Raw genomic sequence first — 16,068 nt, 5'->3', positions numbered from 1 at the left:
CGATCTCCACGACTTTTCAAAGATAACGGCCAAGGGTTCGTCAACAACATACGCCAACTCCCTCAGAACCCTCAGATGAATTAGGTCTGGGCCCATCTATTTATGGGCATTTAGCTTTTTTAGATAGCTTCTAACCTGTTCTTTCCCCACCAAAGGCTGTCCACCTTCATCCCACAATGCATCACTTATCGCATTAGTCTCGGAGCTGTCTTTGTTCATGAAGACAGAGGCAAAGAAAGCATTAAGTACTTCAGCTTTCCCTACATCATCTGTCACTGAGGGAATTGGGACTGTTTAGTCTGCAGAAGAGAAGACTGAGGGGGGACTTGATAACAGCCTTCAACTTACTGAAGGGAGGCTGCAAAGAGGCTGGAGAGAGGCTGTTCACAGTGGTCATGGATGGCAGAACACGGAACAATGGTCTCAAGTTGCAGTTGGAAAGGTCCAGGTTGAACATTAGGAAAAACTTTTTCACTAGGAGGGTGGTGAAGCATTGGAATGGTCTACCAAGGGAAGTAGTGGAGTCTCCATCCCTGGAGGTGTTTAAGTCTCGCCTCAAGAAAGCCCTGGTGAGGCTGATCTGATGGGTTTGGTCCTGCTTAGAGCAGGGGGCTGGACTCAATGGCTTTTTTAGGTCTCTTCCAGCTCTATTGTTCTATGAGTCTATGATTCTATGAAAAGGGAGGGCCAGAGCTGACAAGGTCTATTCAGCAAGGTGGAAATGGCCCAGTGTCAACAGTACTTATTGAAAGGGGAAAAAACAAGTCAGATCAGAGAGGCGGATGTGAGCCTTTGTCAGCGTCTAATGGGGAGATATTAACACCCAGAGCCTGCTTCCCATGGGTCCAGATGAGGAAGATGTCATCAATGTAGCGCAAGGAGAGGAGGGGCACTAGGAGATGAGAACTGAGAAAGCATTGTTCCAGGTCAGCCATAAAAGTGTTGGCATACTGTGGGGCCATGCGGGTGCCCATAGCAGTGCCACTGATTTGAAGGTATAATTTGTCCCCAAATCTGAAATAGTTGTGGGTGGCGGATTTAAGGGTGACAATCCTGAAGCAAAAAAATTTCAAAAATCAAATGGAGAGAGAAATCTCTGATCTGCAATTTATTTGCAAATTTGACTCCATTAACCATGGACTGGGAGTGGCTCGCACTTTACAAAGACAGCTTCTCTGCTCTGGGTGTTAATATCTCCCTATTAGATGCTGACAAAGGCTCACCCCCCTGTCTGATCTCACTTGTTTTTTGCTCTTTTGATAAGTACTATTGACACTGGGCCATTTCCACCTTGCTGAATAGACCTTGTCCTTGTCAGCTCTGGCCCTTCCCCTTTCTGTGACCCCACTCTTTAAATACCCCTCTGAAACCACTCCCCCACTCATGCATCTGATGAAGCGGGTCTTTGCCCACGAAAGCTTATGCTCCAAAATACCTGTTAGTCTATAAGGTGCCACAAGACTTCTTGTTGTGAGAACACTTATCCAACCAGTTATGTGCCCACTTTATAATAACCTCATGTACCACTTTATAATAACCTCATGTATAATAACCTCATGTATGATAGTCATGTGAGACTGTATCAAATGCTTTACTAACGTCTAAGTATACCACTTCCCCTTGTCCACAAGGCTTGTTATTTTATCAAAGAAGGCTATCAGGTTGGTTTGTCCTGATTTATTCTTTACAAATCCATGTTGACCATTACTTATTGCCTTATCTTCCAGATGTTTGCAAATGGATTCCTTAATTTCTTTCTTCAATTAACTTTCCTGACACAGAGGTTAATCTGACTGGTCTGCCATTTCCTGGGCTGTCTTTATTTTCCTTTCAATACAACTTTAAATTGTGGTTTAAAGAGCTTAAGTTACTAGTGTAAATCTGTGCCCCATGCCACTCTGGACTGTGAAACTGCTGCAGAGGTTCTGCCACTCTTGACCCCTCCCCGCCACCGATCAGCTGGATGCTGAACATGTTGGCCAGTCTCACCCACTAGTGGGACTATTACTGCAAGCAGTTGCAGATCAGCTACATCATATCCTACCATCCCCTCCATAAATATCTCAAGCTCTGTCCTTCAGACATTTAGAATTTCTGCCCCCATGGCTCCCCTTGGGGGACAGCTTGAGAAATTCACTCCTGATGGTTAGAACCATAGGGTTGGAAGGGACCTCAGGAGGTCATCTAGTCCAGCCCCCTGCTTCAAGCAGGATCAACTAAGTCATCCCAGCCAGGGCCTTGTCAAGCCGGGACTTAAAAACCTCGAGGGATGGAGAATCCACCACCTCTCTAGGCAACGCATTCCAGTGCTTCACCACGTTCCTAGGGAAGTAGTTTTCCCTAATATCCAACCTACTCCTCTTCAACTTCAGACCATTGCTCCTTGTTCTGCCATCTGACACCACTGAGAACAGTTTCTCACCCTCCTTTTTAGAGCTCCCCTTCAGGAAGTTGAAGGCTGCTATTAAATTACCCCCCTCAGTCTTCTCTTCTGTAAACTAAACAAGCCCTAATCCCTCAGCCTCTCCTCATCGGTCTTGTGCTCCAGCCCCTTCATCTAATTTCAAGTTTCAAACTTGCTGATAGAGAGTTTGTCCCCTTGCTCTTATGTTGGCATTGGCGCTTAAGTAACTCCTCTCCCTCCCCTATGTTTATTCCCCTGATGGTTTTTATAGCAAGCAATGATATCTCACCTCAGCCTTCATTTTGTTTGGCTAAACAAGCCAGCCTGCATGAGTGTCTTCTCCTGAGCCAGGTTCTCCATTCCTCTCATCAGTCCAGTAACCCTGCTCTGCACCTGCTCCAGTTTGAGTTTATCTCTCTAATGTGAGAGACCCGGATTGCATTCAGTGTTCCAGATGAGGTCTTCCCAGTGCTTTGTGTAATGATACAGGTTGAGCCTTTCTCATCCAGCACCCTCAGGACCTGACTGGTGCCGGACAAGAGAATTTGCCAGACCACGGAAGGTCAATATTGCCTAGCATGTTACCAACACTTCCACTGCTTACTGGGCTCTTAGAAGACATTTAGGGGTAAATTACAGCTAAATAACAGCACAGAACACTGAGAGCCAGGACTGGTGTCTGTAAATAAACTTTATGGGACCACAGGAAACTTGGCCCCACCTAAAAGAAGGTGCCCAGCTAACTAAAATCAGTCTGGATTACAGATGTTGGTAGATGAGAGTTGTGGATTGGAGACGTTCAGCCTTTACCAACACTTCCCTGTCGATACTGAAAATACTTCACCTGATGCATCCAAGGACTGCATTAGCCATTGTCATGGCCTCTTCACATTGGAGGCTCATTGTCATCCTGTGGTCAATGCACACACCCAAGTCTTTCTCCTCCTCTGTCTCTTTCAGCTGTTTTGCAGCTTTACACCAACCTCCAAAGGGCTTCTGCTCCTCAGGTCCTTGCCTCGCGTGTCGTATAAGGACAAGCTGAAGCTGATGCCCAAAACTTTTTACCCTTGCATTTAGAAATAGAGTTGAGATGCCAAATTTTGATGAGCATCCAAAAGTGAGGGATGTTCAGATCCACTTAATAGAATCCTAGGGCTAGAAGAGACCTCAGGAAATCGAGTTCAGCCCCCTGCCCAAAGCAGGATCAACCTGCTCTCTGGTCTACTCCCCATATATTCCTAGGCCCTTAGCCAGCCGGTGAAGTGAGAGTAGGAGACATTAATAATGGTGCCACCCATTATATATGTTCCAGTGATGGCTAAGGAGATATTTGAAACAGCAGGAATAGACAAGCTTTCCAGGGACTTGAGTATTAGTAAATCTCTGGGCCAAGTGGAAAAACTGTACATCAAGTATCCAAAAACAAAAGTAACTGAGACTCCATTTCCTTTGCCAGCTAGTGAAAATGAGGGATAATGGCCCAGCGAGGCAGGGTCACAGGCCAGCAGGGTTTGCTAGACACCTTGTCTTTGAAAAGTGGTTCTGCCACAAAAGGTTGAGTGGATTGTGGTGAGTCACTGAGGGTTTTGCTGATTAATTAACCCATCTGACCATAAAGGAGTGAATCTGTAGAGGGAGGATCCTGTGCCTGGGATGAGTAGTCTAGGGAGAGGAACCCTTGGAGCAGTGAAACCTGGAGAGAAGGCTGAAATTAAACCACATTAATGTATAATTGGTTTCCCAATTAATAATAAAGCTAAACCCTAAGAGAAGGGGTGAGTTTTCATGGTGTTTAGGAACAGGCTGGGAAAGGTGTCTGCTTCCACAGCACACACTGTCTGCTCAGAAGGCTGAATTTTTTTAAAAAAGACATGAAGTGAGACCATAGGAGCCAACACGCTTTTTCTGCTTATTTTTTTGGGAAGCACTTCAGAGCATCGCTGTAGCACATTTTCAGACATGGATTGGAGGCTCTGTCACGTGCCCCTCCAGCCTGCTTGGAGGTCTGATCTGAGTGGTGTGCCTTTTGTGTGCATCTAGCTGGCAATAATATGCATAAAGTAAGTATCATTGCTGGCCCAGCAGCAGTGGTCCTTAGCAAACTACATAAGCATCCCAGGGAGCAATATTAAAGCAGTGTTTTTCATGATGTTATAATTGAAGTGGTGCCTGCATTTTCATTTACACCCCTATTTTCAGGGATGTATAACTTAGCTGCAAAATAAATAAATCTGAGTCAAAAGTTGGCACAGAGGCTCTCAGAGCAATATTGAGATGGGTCAGATGCGTTCATAAATTATTGGGGATGTTCTTTCTATCTCTGGCAGCTGGAGACCAGTGATTTTTGCTGCCTGCTGTTGTGTATGAAGCGGGGACCAGATTCCTCTTCACCTACCATGTGATAGCTCAACATTTTCAAAAACCGAGCTCACATGATATCTTCAGAATAAAAACAAATAGCCTTGTGTATCTTTGGCAGGACTGGGAGGCTGGCTAAGAGCTCATCCCATCTTCTAAAAGTTCTTTTTTTTTTTGCAAAGAGGAAATGAAGAGTCACTGTTTGAAGGTCCTACTTGGATATGACCGGAGATTTTTAGATAGAATGACTTTAAAATAACAGACTTTTATTGAAAATCCAGGTCTAACAATTAAAAAAAAAACTGTTTCAAAGGTAGAAGAAAGTGAACTTTTAGGAGTCTATGTATATTATTATTTATATTGCAGCAGCACCCAAAGGCTCCATGTGCTCGGTGCTGTACAAACACACCAGAGAGCACCCATGCCCATAAGCGCTTACAGCCTCCAGCTCTCCCTGTCCATCCACTCAGTATCAGATAGACCAAGCGTGCCACGTTGTTACCTCTTCTCCCACTCATCCTCTCCGCTCCCAGGAGCTCCTAGGGTAATATCGGACTTGACCCCCTCACCAGCCCCAGGGGGAGGAAAGGCAGTTGTCAGGGGACAGCTGAACAGTGTCGTGACAGGCGGTTCAGAAAGCAGAACTGCCGACTCTCTCCTTGCACACATTTAGTGTAGTGGCTGAACTGCCACCTTTGCTGCTCTGCTTGGCAAGTCAGATGGGCTTCCCACAATTAGTACTGCACCTTCAATAACGGGGGTTTCCTGGTGTTTGGTCCCTCCATGCTCCACCCCAGCTCCCTCGGGAGACAAAGGAGCTTGGCTAGAAGGAAGCCATGTTCAGAGGTCCTGTGGAGTCTTTTCAAATGTGTTTTGTTTCTAATTCCCCATTTGATCGCCATCCCCCCACCCCAGGGTTGGCGGGGAGCAACAGGGAGCCCTGGTCTCCCCACTCACACACTGGCAATCATCAAAGTGTAGAGAACAAAGCAGCAATGCTACCAGGCTGTACAAACGTGACAAGAAGTGGGTGTTGCCTAAATATACTGTGCCGTGTCGCCCCTTAGGTGGGATACTCCTAGATAGAGGAAACTCTACTGGTTTCCTTCAGACTTTTCTTCCCTCAGGGGTTGTCCCATTTCTGCCCGTCCTGCTCTCTGAACAAGCCGGGATTTCACTTCCCAATTCCAGCCAGACCTGGGATCTGTGGAGGTCAGCACCAGTGGCCCGCCACCATCCTGTGGGCTCAGAGGGTGAGGGAAGGTGCCCTGAAGAAGAGCAGCTCTCTTAGGCCTGTGGTCCCCTCCCCAGCTGCATCTTCCTCTCCCCAGTCTCGTAGACCTGTGGCCTGGTCTCCAAGAGGTTGGGCAAACAGGGGATACAGTGAAGGCACGGAGGAGACACTTTCCTCCCTTCCGTGCTCACTGCCGGTTGGAATCTCCTCCGTCAGTGGCCCATTGTGACTGATTTCGTCAGAGGGGGCGAGGTGGAGGGTGGGAGCTTGGAGGAAGGGTTAGCTCCATTTTGAAACCCAGGGGTTAGACTAGACATTAATGAAGGAATCCCCAGAGACGCCTGAGAGAGGGAACAGCAAGGGCGGTAGAGTGTGGATACTGTCAGGAGGAAGGCACTGATGTCATGTTTCTACTAAGGGATGCCAAAGCAACACTGGCGCTGGCGAGATTAAGTCTCGTTCAAGTGAGACGAGGCTGCTCCTAAATGGAGGAAGAGAGTGAAATAACACACAGTTCTGACTGAAGCTGCACACTGGTGGCGGTAGGCTAGTTCCTTAGCACAGAACAGGGGAGGGGGGCTGCTTATTGGCACCCTGGGGATGATGGAGCAGGGAGAGCAGGTGTTTTTTTTTTTTCACCTGTGCTGCTGAAAGAATGAATAAATGCCAACAGAGTCAGCTTTGAACCAGGACCAGAGTCCCATGACCTTTCTTCCTGCTTCCCCAAAGCAAAGGCTGTGCTAAGAGCCTGACACTGAAGGGAAGAAACTATATGCCACATGTAAGAGATCCTCAGCCCCCACCACCTGAAAATAATCAGCTGGGGCCTTGGGTTGCCAAGGACTTGATTTAAAAGTGTTCCTGGGAGCTTCTTTTTGAAATGAGAGAGGATGGGCAGGACAAGAGATCTGGGCCTCCTTGTCCCAACCTCAGTAACCAGAATCTGTGGTAAGAACTTGCAGGGGAAAGGTGTTTTTGTCCAAAAACCTTCCAGCCACGGGGCAGCTCAGTGGTGACAGCCCAGCGAGATACGCAGGTGCCTGCCACGCATGCACTCTGAGGTCACAGCCCTTGCTTAGTTTGTGGAAAAAGGGAAAGAGACCACCTGTTTCAGAGACAGGTCCCAGGGGCCAAAGTTCGGCTCCAGACTCTGGGCTGAATGTCCATGTCCCCCGGCCTCCAGGGGTGTTTGGCTGTGGAATTCAGAATGGCCTACTTCAAAGACAATCTCCAGGAGATGACACATCCAGATTGAAACTGCCCCAGAGTTTTGGGCCTGGTTGGTGTTGGGATCCTTTATTTCAGCCTAGGTGCACCCCTAACTCCTTGAAAAAAGAACCAAAAATGACCAACGAAAAGGTGCTTTAAAACATCGGGAGAGAGGCTACCCAGGAAATAAATAGCAGTAAGAACAATGGTAATACTCCTAACATCATGGCAGCTCTGAAAATTCAAGTAGTGTGCATATGTCAAGAGCACTTCCTTTGAGCCTCGGAGGCTGGATTGTGTCCCACAGTTCACTGGTACAACCAGCTGCCGCCCTGGTGTAGGAATGGAATTGGGGGAGTGAGGAGGACAAGCGGATACAGTCACTGCTGATGACCATGTTTTTCCTGTACCCGCCTTGATGCCGAGCTTCAGTGAGCCAAAAAGACATCAGAATTGTTGTCTGTCTGTCGGAGGCCCATTGGCCGCACCTTAGAGCTGGAAGGGGTATTGTTTCAAATAGTCCCCCATCCTCCTGGGCAGGGGCAGCTGGTCCACCTTCATTGTCAACTTGTTGATCCGTAGCCGGCATAGGTGCTGTAGGCTCGGGGCACTGTCCTTGCGGCCGAGAGGCCGTATCAGCTTCAAGTGTACGGCCGCTGCCACCATCTCCTTTTGCATAGGGGACAGGGGCGAGGGCGGTGGGTAAGGAGCCTCGTTCTTGTTCTCCGTGGTGCAGGACGTGACATAGTGCTGGATAAGGCTGACCACATCTGGGAAGGCCAGGATGCGGGGTTTGGACAGGCAGTTCGAGTCGAGCCGGAACTTGCTGTCGGTGTATTCAATGCGCACGTTGGTGGGACCCCGGTTGGTCTTGACTGAGAGAGTGAATAGGTAGCTAGGGTGCGTGCTATCTCGTACCAGGAAGGTACCCTCAGGCATCTTCTGAAGATGCTGCTTGGCCTCGCTGGCCGTGATAGATCCCCAATACCAGCCTGGAAAGGAATCACAGAAACAGTTCAGTTAACAGGAAAGAAAGAAAGACTCATCACTAGACCAAAAACACTAAGTCCGTTCAGGTCAAGGCCTGGGAAAGAGGGCAGGAGCACCCTTCAGGAGAAACAGAACAGTCAGGAAGGCATATCCAAGCCTGCAGGACTTCCAAGCTTTCTTTTTCATTACTGTGCTCAGGCTGTGTGTGTGTGACGGTGGCGGGAGGAGGGGTAGGGAGGCCTCCGTGGCAGTATATGGGGCTTACAGAGAAAGAGGAGACAATTCCCCTTTCTGAAGATTGAGCTATTAAAGGCAAAGCTCCTGTGCAGCTGTGGGCTACTTTGTGATATAAACGCTGGCTGTGTGGTGGCTCAGACTGGGACCCCGGTTGCACTGGTAAGTTCCTGCTGAAAAGCTTCTGGGGCAAGAGGCTTACAGCTGACCAAGCTCAGGGCCTGGCGAGCTTCCTAGGGGAGGTGATACTTCTTGGAGATGGCTCACAGTGACTTCCTCCCCACACCTAGTGACCTCTTGCCGGCAGGTAGAGCCTCACCTGATTCTCGCAGGTAGGAGAAGGTTTTTGCAATGCATAGCAGGTCTTCTTCGGGGTCTCGCATCGGAGGCAGGTTATTCTCAGGAGCAGGCGCCACAAAAGCAGGAGCAGCTTCTCCCTGGAAGACTGTAATGGGGCGAGGCTGCATGATCCTCTCTGACAAATCCACTGCAATGCCTCTTAGTGACTGTCTCCTGATCTTCTCCTCTGCCAGCAAAGGATGGGGTCTGAAAGGAAGGACATACTGTATGATTTCTAGCTTGCTTTGGGTGACACTATTAGCTTGGTGCCTATTACGCTGTGTTCTGCAAAGAGATCCCTACTATGATTGCGTCCAGCAGAAACAGAAAAGGGGGCTGGGTGGAGGAACCCATCACGGAGCTAAAGATGAGTCATTAGATGCAAAGACAGATGGGCGGCTCTTTCCACCTTGGGAGGGACACTAGTCCAAACATGCCCTTGTAACTTCACACCAAGAACCTAACATTCCTCTGACTTCAACCCGCCCTTTCCACCACTGAGGGGTGCCTCAATTCATCTAGATACTTGCCTAGTTTTACCACAGGGTACACAGAAACACTAGGGGAGTCGATACAAATTAAAACTTCATACAGACTATGACGTGTCCTTGCTGCTCTCTCTATTACACACTGCAATGTGAGTACAATATTTATATTCCAGTTCATTTATTTTGTAATTCTGTGGTAAAAGTGAGAACATAAGCAAATTTTCAGGGCCAGTGGGACGTAATACCTTTGTATTTTGTTGTTTGATTTTGTAAGCAAGTAGTTAAGTGAGGTGTAACTGCAGGAGTGGGCCAGGCATATTAAATTCCTGAAAGCGATACGGTTGTCTGGAAAGATTGAAAGCAACTGCTCTAATCTGCGAGGTACTGCATTTGTCATACAGCGCTGGTGAGGAAATAGGGGTAGGATTCCAGGTGAGATGCAGTGGGTCTGATTCTGCTCTCCCTTTCTCCGGTGTAAAAGACAGCACGTCCATTTGCTTCAGTGGAGTTACTCCAGATTTACGAAACCTGAGAAGAGACTCAATCTCCCCACCCCTTTTTCCCCACCTGTTATCCTTCTGTCACTGCAGGTTGGCGTGATCGTGTGATACCTGTTAAGAACTAAGCGTGGGTTGATCTTGAAATAGCATTTTTGCAGAATGATCAGCCAATCCCTGGCCTTACACAAGCCCTGGCATTCAAATGGCATGAAGAAGACTTAGTGGGTGGTGACACTGTACACCATGTTTATCATGGTAGAAGGGTTACAACAAAGTAGTGCCATCATAAACGTTGTTCAGCACAATTATATATCTTTCAAGGGAGCAGCATTGTAGCCTTCAAGCAACTACAGTCTGAACTTCCCTAATCCAGAACTCTCTCATCTGGCAACAGCCGTAATCCAGCATGATTTTAGTTAGCTGGATGAGCACCTATCACAGGTGTGGCCAAGCTTCCCATGGCCCCACAAAGTTTGTTTCCAGCCACCAGTCCTGGCTCTCAGTGTTCTGTGCTGTTACTTAGCTGTAATTTACCCCTAAATGTCTTCTGTGAGACCAGTAAGTAGTGGAAATGTTGGTAATGCTGCTAGGCAACATTGACCTCCCCTGGTCTGACAACTTCTCTCATCCGGCACCAGTCAGCTCTTGGGGGTGTGGGATTAGAGAGGTTCAGCCTGTATGTGTAACATGTCCCCTTGCCCTTTGGTCTATGGCAAGTCCACTTATGTGCCAAAGGGTAAGACAGAGGAAGGTGGAGGGAGTCAGGATGATGGGGGAGCTCTGAGTGCCAGTCACTACAAGGGGAGTGGACTGAGCTGCATGACCTAAAGAACCAGACTGAAAATTGGCCCCACTGGTTTCAGTGCTGTCAGTGAGCACGGCTCCTGCTTGGGAAAGTCCCACAGAGCTGAAATGCAAAACTAAAGGAAAGAAAATAATAAGAGAGCAGCTGGTGGGAGGATCTGACTGGGCCTGGCTCAGGCTTCTTATCTTTTGGTGCTCTTCACCTGTGCTCAAACCTGGCAGCCCGACTTTTTATCCCTCCTGCAGCTGGCACCAAGTGACCTCTCTAGGGGCCAAAAAAACACAAGGTAAATGTGTTCCTAGGGAAATCCAATACAGTCCTCCTCTTGAGACCTACGGACTGTCTGGAACTACTGGAGATTAAAAAGGCAGCTGCAGCGTTCTGCCACGTCAAAGGAAAAAGGGAGGGGAGAGGAATGATGCCTCTGGCACTGCGCCTCCAATCTTACCAACCTTCTCCTTTGTATACACAGTGACATTTAACAGGCACATGACGTGGGGTGAGGCAGGAGATGCCGGTATAGACAGATCTTCGCTGCGCTACCCTGGCACAGCCACCCCTCTCCCCAGCCTTCTCGCCCTGCTGAGACCTCAGGTGGGACATACACCCAGAAGGGGGGACATCTGAAGAACAATAGTGAAGAGGGGATTGAAAATACAGCGATAAGGGAGGTTTCCCTTTTAAGAGAGGGAGTGCGGTTCTGTGTATAGAGTGTAGCTAGGTAGATTTGGGATAAAGAGAGGCCTTTTATGAGGGCATAGGTAAATATGGCTCAAAAGCAAGGGGGACACTCAGTCTTCTCCAACAACGAAAGGCAGGCGAAGGACACGCTGATCCAACACAATTAGAAGGCTCCACAGCCTTTCAGGAGAGACAGCTCTCAGTTTGCATCCATCAAAGACATCCCTGGTCTTCCTCGGCCAATCTCTGCTTAGGACTAGAAAGATCTGATTGATGTGGATGGATTTTGACTCCTGCTCATCAATTTCTACCTATTCCTATAAGACCTCGCCAGCTCCATCTTCGTGCTAGTCGTTAATTTTTACCAATAGTCTGGTGCCTAGTGTACAAAGTATTTCTCTGTGGCTCTTGCAGGTGGTAGTGCGGGTAAGATTCCTTTCCACAGCAGTACTGTCAGGAAGGAAGTCCAGACACTTTCTCCAAGGAAAACCTGGCCTGGATTATATTCAGCAACTTTTGGGCATTCCTATACTCTTTTGAAAAGAAGAAGTACGGTCCTGATCTGCCACTGCCTGGCAGCTTATGTAACCATTGTGCAAAACGGGGGTCAAAACAGTGCCCTCAGTGGAGCGTTTGGTATTGGTTGCTTTCAACACCATTAGTTTGCATTGCACAGGTATAAATGACTGCCCAAGGTGAAAGGCAGTGGAGAAGAAGAACCCCCACAGCTCATAAGCTCCAGTCCCATCTTGAGAACAATAAGTCTGCACCTTGGAATCCAAAATTGACCGTGCTTCTTCCTGGAAATTTCTCTGCTACGCTCTCGGGCAAAGTCCTATGCTTAGATCAATTTTTGTTGCTAGCCTGAGAACTGTTTTGCTTTTAGATGCCAGATTTGGGAAGGAGATTGAGAATTGTCTGTGGGGGTTGGAGAGACCAGGAAGCAGATTTGAGTGCAGTCTTTAGACAGTCTCTACGTATCTTAACTGGTCGTTTTTTAGAATGTTCTGCTCTTGCTTTCCCTATCCTGCTTCTGTATTTGCTGTTGTCTCTTGGAACGCAATCTCTGAACCTCCAGAACTCAACCTGAAGCCACCATGGGGAGGCCATTCCCCTTTTGAGGTGCAGAAAGGGCTCAAGTTTTTAAACTCTGCAGGCAATCCCTGTCCAAACTCACAAGGTTCTTTCGTGAAGTGGGGGCCAGCGTGGATTGGAGGAAGATGAGTTCACTACAGGGTGAACTTCTGGTGAATGTAATAGGTTGCATATGCTCCCCGACTATCCTGCTGCCTTAAACCTTTGGAGCCCAACGCCCATCCATTTCTAGCAGGGGTTCATCCACAAAACGCAGAGAAAGGTCACAGGTGATGCTGCCTGGAGTTTGCTCCCCTCCCGTATGTATAATAGAGCCTGAGGTTGATACAACCTCTAGTGAGCACAGTGCAGTGAAAGGAACTTTTAAAATCCATATAAAAGGGAACACGGACCCATTAACGGTGGCTAATTAAGGATGAGTCAAAAGTTGCTGAGCTACTAATTAAGACACACAAAGAAGAGTGGCCTGGCATCAGGAATGAACATAATAAATTGTTGCTGTTGGTGCTGTTATGCAGCAGGTGAAGGATCGTGGGGAAGAGTTGATGCAGTTGATGTGTATTTTTTATCCCCAAAGAAGGAGCAAACAAACTTTTTCTGGTGCATAGAGAAAAGACATAAACCGTACCAGTGAGAGTGACCTTTTTACTGGTTACTGGTTCCATGATAAGTCGAAATTAATAACATACAGTGAAGTAGTAGAGGAAAAAGTGCCCAGTTCTAGACCCTGTATGTTGGCAAACTCCTGTCAACGCCCACAGGACTTTTGCCTGAGTAAAAAAGGAAGGGTTAGGTCTAAAATGCATAAAATCCTAGAGAGTAATGTAACTTGAAGCAATAAACAAGCAGGGCTATAAAGACAAACGGGACAAACTTCTCCCCATTTGAATGAGTGACAGGTTATTACTAGATGATGAGTATGCTGTAGCTATGATCTAGTTGCATTTCAGTAAAGCATATGATAGTGTCCTGCAAACCCTAACGGGGAAATTAATTTCAAACGACTTGAGGTGAAACCAAGCAAAATTAGACTTCATCTGAGCAGCAGGAAAATATTAGTAATAGCAATCTCTATGAGACAGTGGATTAGGTCCTCAGGGGATGCGGTGGAAATCCCCATGCTTGAGTCAGAGGGCAGAAGTGTAACATTGGGAGGAAAATCTTTTAGTGGCAGACGGGATGGTTAAAATAACATCATGGCCAGACATTAACAAATGTTGGAACTTGCCTACAGTTCCAAGCACACACAGGCTTGAGATACTCGTGCAGTTCAGGTACTCGCTCATCTAGATGATCCATGTCGTGTCTTACCAGGCATGGGAGCATGCATGTGCCAATATGCACGCTCTAGCCAGGGTACTTACTAAAAAATTAGACATGTGCAAGCATTTATTTGCACCTTATTGGGTTTCCAGAGTACTAGGGTTCTCCCATCTTTAATTTCTGAAATGCACTGTGTATTTACACATGTATGTGTACACACAGAAGCTGATATAGGAAAGCTATGCAAGAAGAAACACATTCATTCTATATATTCATTTGGAATTAGATGGCTTTCAAAAGCAAATTCCTGCAAACCTTTTCCCTGTAAGTAGTTTGCTTTTAAGGAGAAATGCCTCCTATTATCCTGTGCTGTGGTCCTCTGGAGTTTTACATATGATATATAGTACAGCATGGTCAGAATTTCCCCTTAGCTAATTTTTTACCCTGTAAGGACCTTGAGTGCCTTGTGATTTCTTGTCTATAGAAAACCCATGAGTAGGGGGGATCCTGTCTGCTCAAGCCTTTTTGGACAAAGGATACAGAAACAGAAGACACTCTCATGTACAGAGGGCCAGATACTCAGATGGTGCAAATCAGCATAGCCCCACTAACTTGAATGGGCCTACACCAATTTATTTCTGCTGAGGCCGTGTCTCAGAGTCTGTTACTGACAGTTCTCAAATCACACATTTAAAGTGAAAGCTGTAATGAATCTTACCCCTGAACACAAAGGATCATGTCACTCCAGGACCAAGAAAAAAGCATTAAGTCTTCAACAGGATGGGAAAACAGTCTTCCCTTTTTCCTCGCCTCCTTCTTCTTTGTTCCCCAGAAGCAGCTGGGACAAGTCTTAGGATTTCACAGGCAGAACAGAGTGGACTGCTCTCAGCAAACCTCTTCCACAGCACACTGGAATCCACACAGTCAGAGAAGCCAAGCAGCAAGCAAATCAAGCTGCCCAGAGAGAAACTTTACTGATTTTTCAGTAACTGTAGCTAGGAAAATGTGCAAAGTCTTGGTATGTTGGAAGATGAGAAAATATATTCTTGCTCAGATTGAAAAGAAAAAAAAATTAAAATGACCAGAGAACAGGAAAAATATCTCCTTCAGAATGACCTTTCAAGTCAGGGTTTAAAGCACTTCTGAAATAACAATAAATAGGTTACAATAAATAATCTCTCTCTGAATGTAGAGCTGGGAGAGAAGCAACCTGCTTGGACGCTGGCTCCAGGAGTAATGAAGCGCTGGAAAAAAACACAGCTAAGTAATCTTCTGTTTGCCCCTTTTAATCTGTTCCAGGAAGTGACGGATTCCTGGAATTGTATTGTATTCGCATCACTCTTCTGACATTAAAAAACAAAAAGTATAAATAGATGTGTCCATAATGGATTTATTGATGTCAGCACTGCACACCAGAGAATTGGGGGACAAAAGAGCCTTCAAAATAGACCAGAATCCCCAAGGGAGAAGGCAGGGTCAGATCAGCTCAGTCATCTCCTTCCAGGGACGCAGCTGAAAAGTTGTAAGTTGTTTTCTGTTTTATAAAGCACTTGGCTGCAGTGCCCTATGTGTTCAAAGAAATACCTTTGATAGATTTCCAAGAACTTTCCAGGAAAACTGGGCTGGACCACAGAGCTCTGCCAATCGGAGGAAACCGAGGCTGGGCTGGACCTCAGATCTTGGCCAATCAGAGGCCAGTGAGGCTGGGCTGTTGATGGAAGCTGCAATGAGCCCAGCTCCACAGAGAAACACACACACAGCAGCAGAAAAGAGAGTGAGAGAAGCAGGCAGCGGCTGCAGTCACCAGAGGAAGCATGTGGCAAGAAAAAAAGAGAGATTAGAAATCTCACTGCCAATTCCCCGGTGGCTATGTGAAACCGGAGGGCAGCAGTAATGAATCCCCCACCCCCACACCCCAAATATCAGCAAATAGCCCCCTGGTGGTGCTGATATGTGCCACAAGGCTGGGATCAAAGAATTTCCCCTCCTCTAGCTTTAACTTGCCTCAAACGTGCCAGTTCCCTGTCCTTCTCCTCATCAGCTCTGCAGCATCTTGCCAGACAGGCTGAGATTTCAATACAGACATGATTGATGAGTTCTGAGTGGATCTGGGAAAGGTGAAAGGGCCTGAGTTGAGAGCACTAGAGATAATTCATCTTCAATACACAGAGGAAGTACAGCAGCAGGGTGCTAGAGTGCTTCCGTGCTAGAGCAAGCAAATCCATTGTACAATTTCATTCATAAATTTATCATTATTCCTTCTTCAGCTAATTCCGTTGTTTGCCCCTATTCCTCCTACTGGGATGCAGATCCAGACCCTCACTCCTCTGAGAGTTAGAAACGTTTTTTCTGATTTCCAGCCTGGATTTATTAATGGATAAACGAATGAATTCCATACCCCCAAGGCCAATGCCTGTCAGTCACTGGCCTGTAGGGACCTCCTTTATGGGTAAGACAATGAGTAAGTT

At 47.0% G+C, this 16,068-nt stretch overlaps 1 protein-coding gene across 1 annotated transcript; it reads right to left on the bottom strand.

Annotated features, from left to right (window-relative positions):
- Nucleotides 1-5,007: 5,007 nt before the first annotated feature.
- On the bottom strand, nucleotides 5,008-15,123 carry CISH (cytokine inducible SH2 containing protein). Its single transcript, XM_075006206.1, has 3 exons — nucleotides 14,319-15,123; nucleotides 8,749-8,975; nucleotides 5,008-8,197 (listed from the first exon to the last, which is right to left on the bottom strand). Exons 1-3 carry the CDS (start codon nucleotides 14,363-14,365, stop codon nucleotides 7,695-7,697), a joined length of 777 nt encoding a protein of 258 aa, XP_074862307.1. The 5' UTR covers nucleotides 14,366-15,123; the 3' UTR covers nucleotides 5,008-7,694.
- Nucleotides 15,124-16,068: the final 945 nt, after the last annotated feature.

Source organism: Carettochelys insculpta, chromosome 11, assembly GCF_033958435.1.
Source record: "Carettochelys insculpta isolate YL-2023 chromosome 11, ASM3395843v1, whole genome shotgun sequence".
Taxonomy (NCBI): Eukaryota; Metazoa; Chordata; order Testudines; family Carettochelyidae; genus Carettochelys; species Carettochelys insculpta.
Note: the sequence above shows the minus strand (reverse complement) of the source record. Positions and strands in the feature narration are given on the sequence as shown.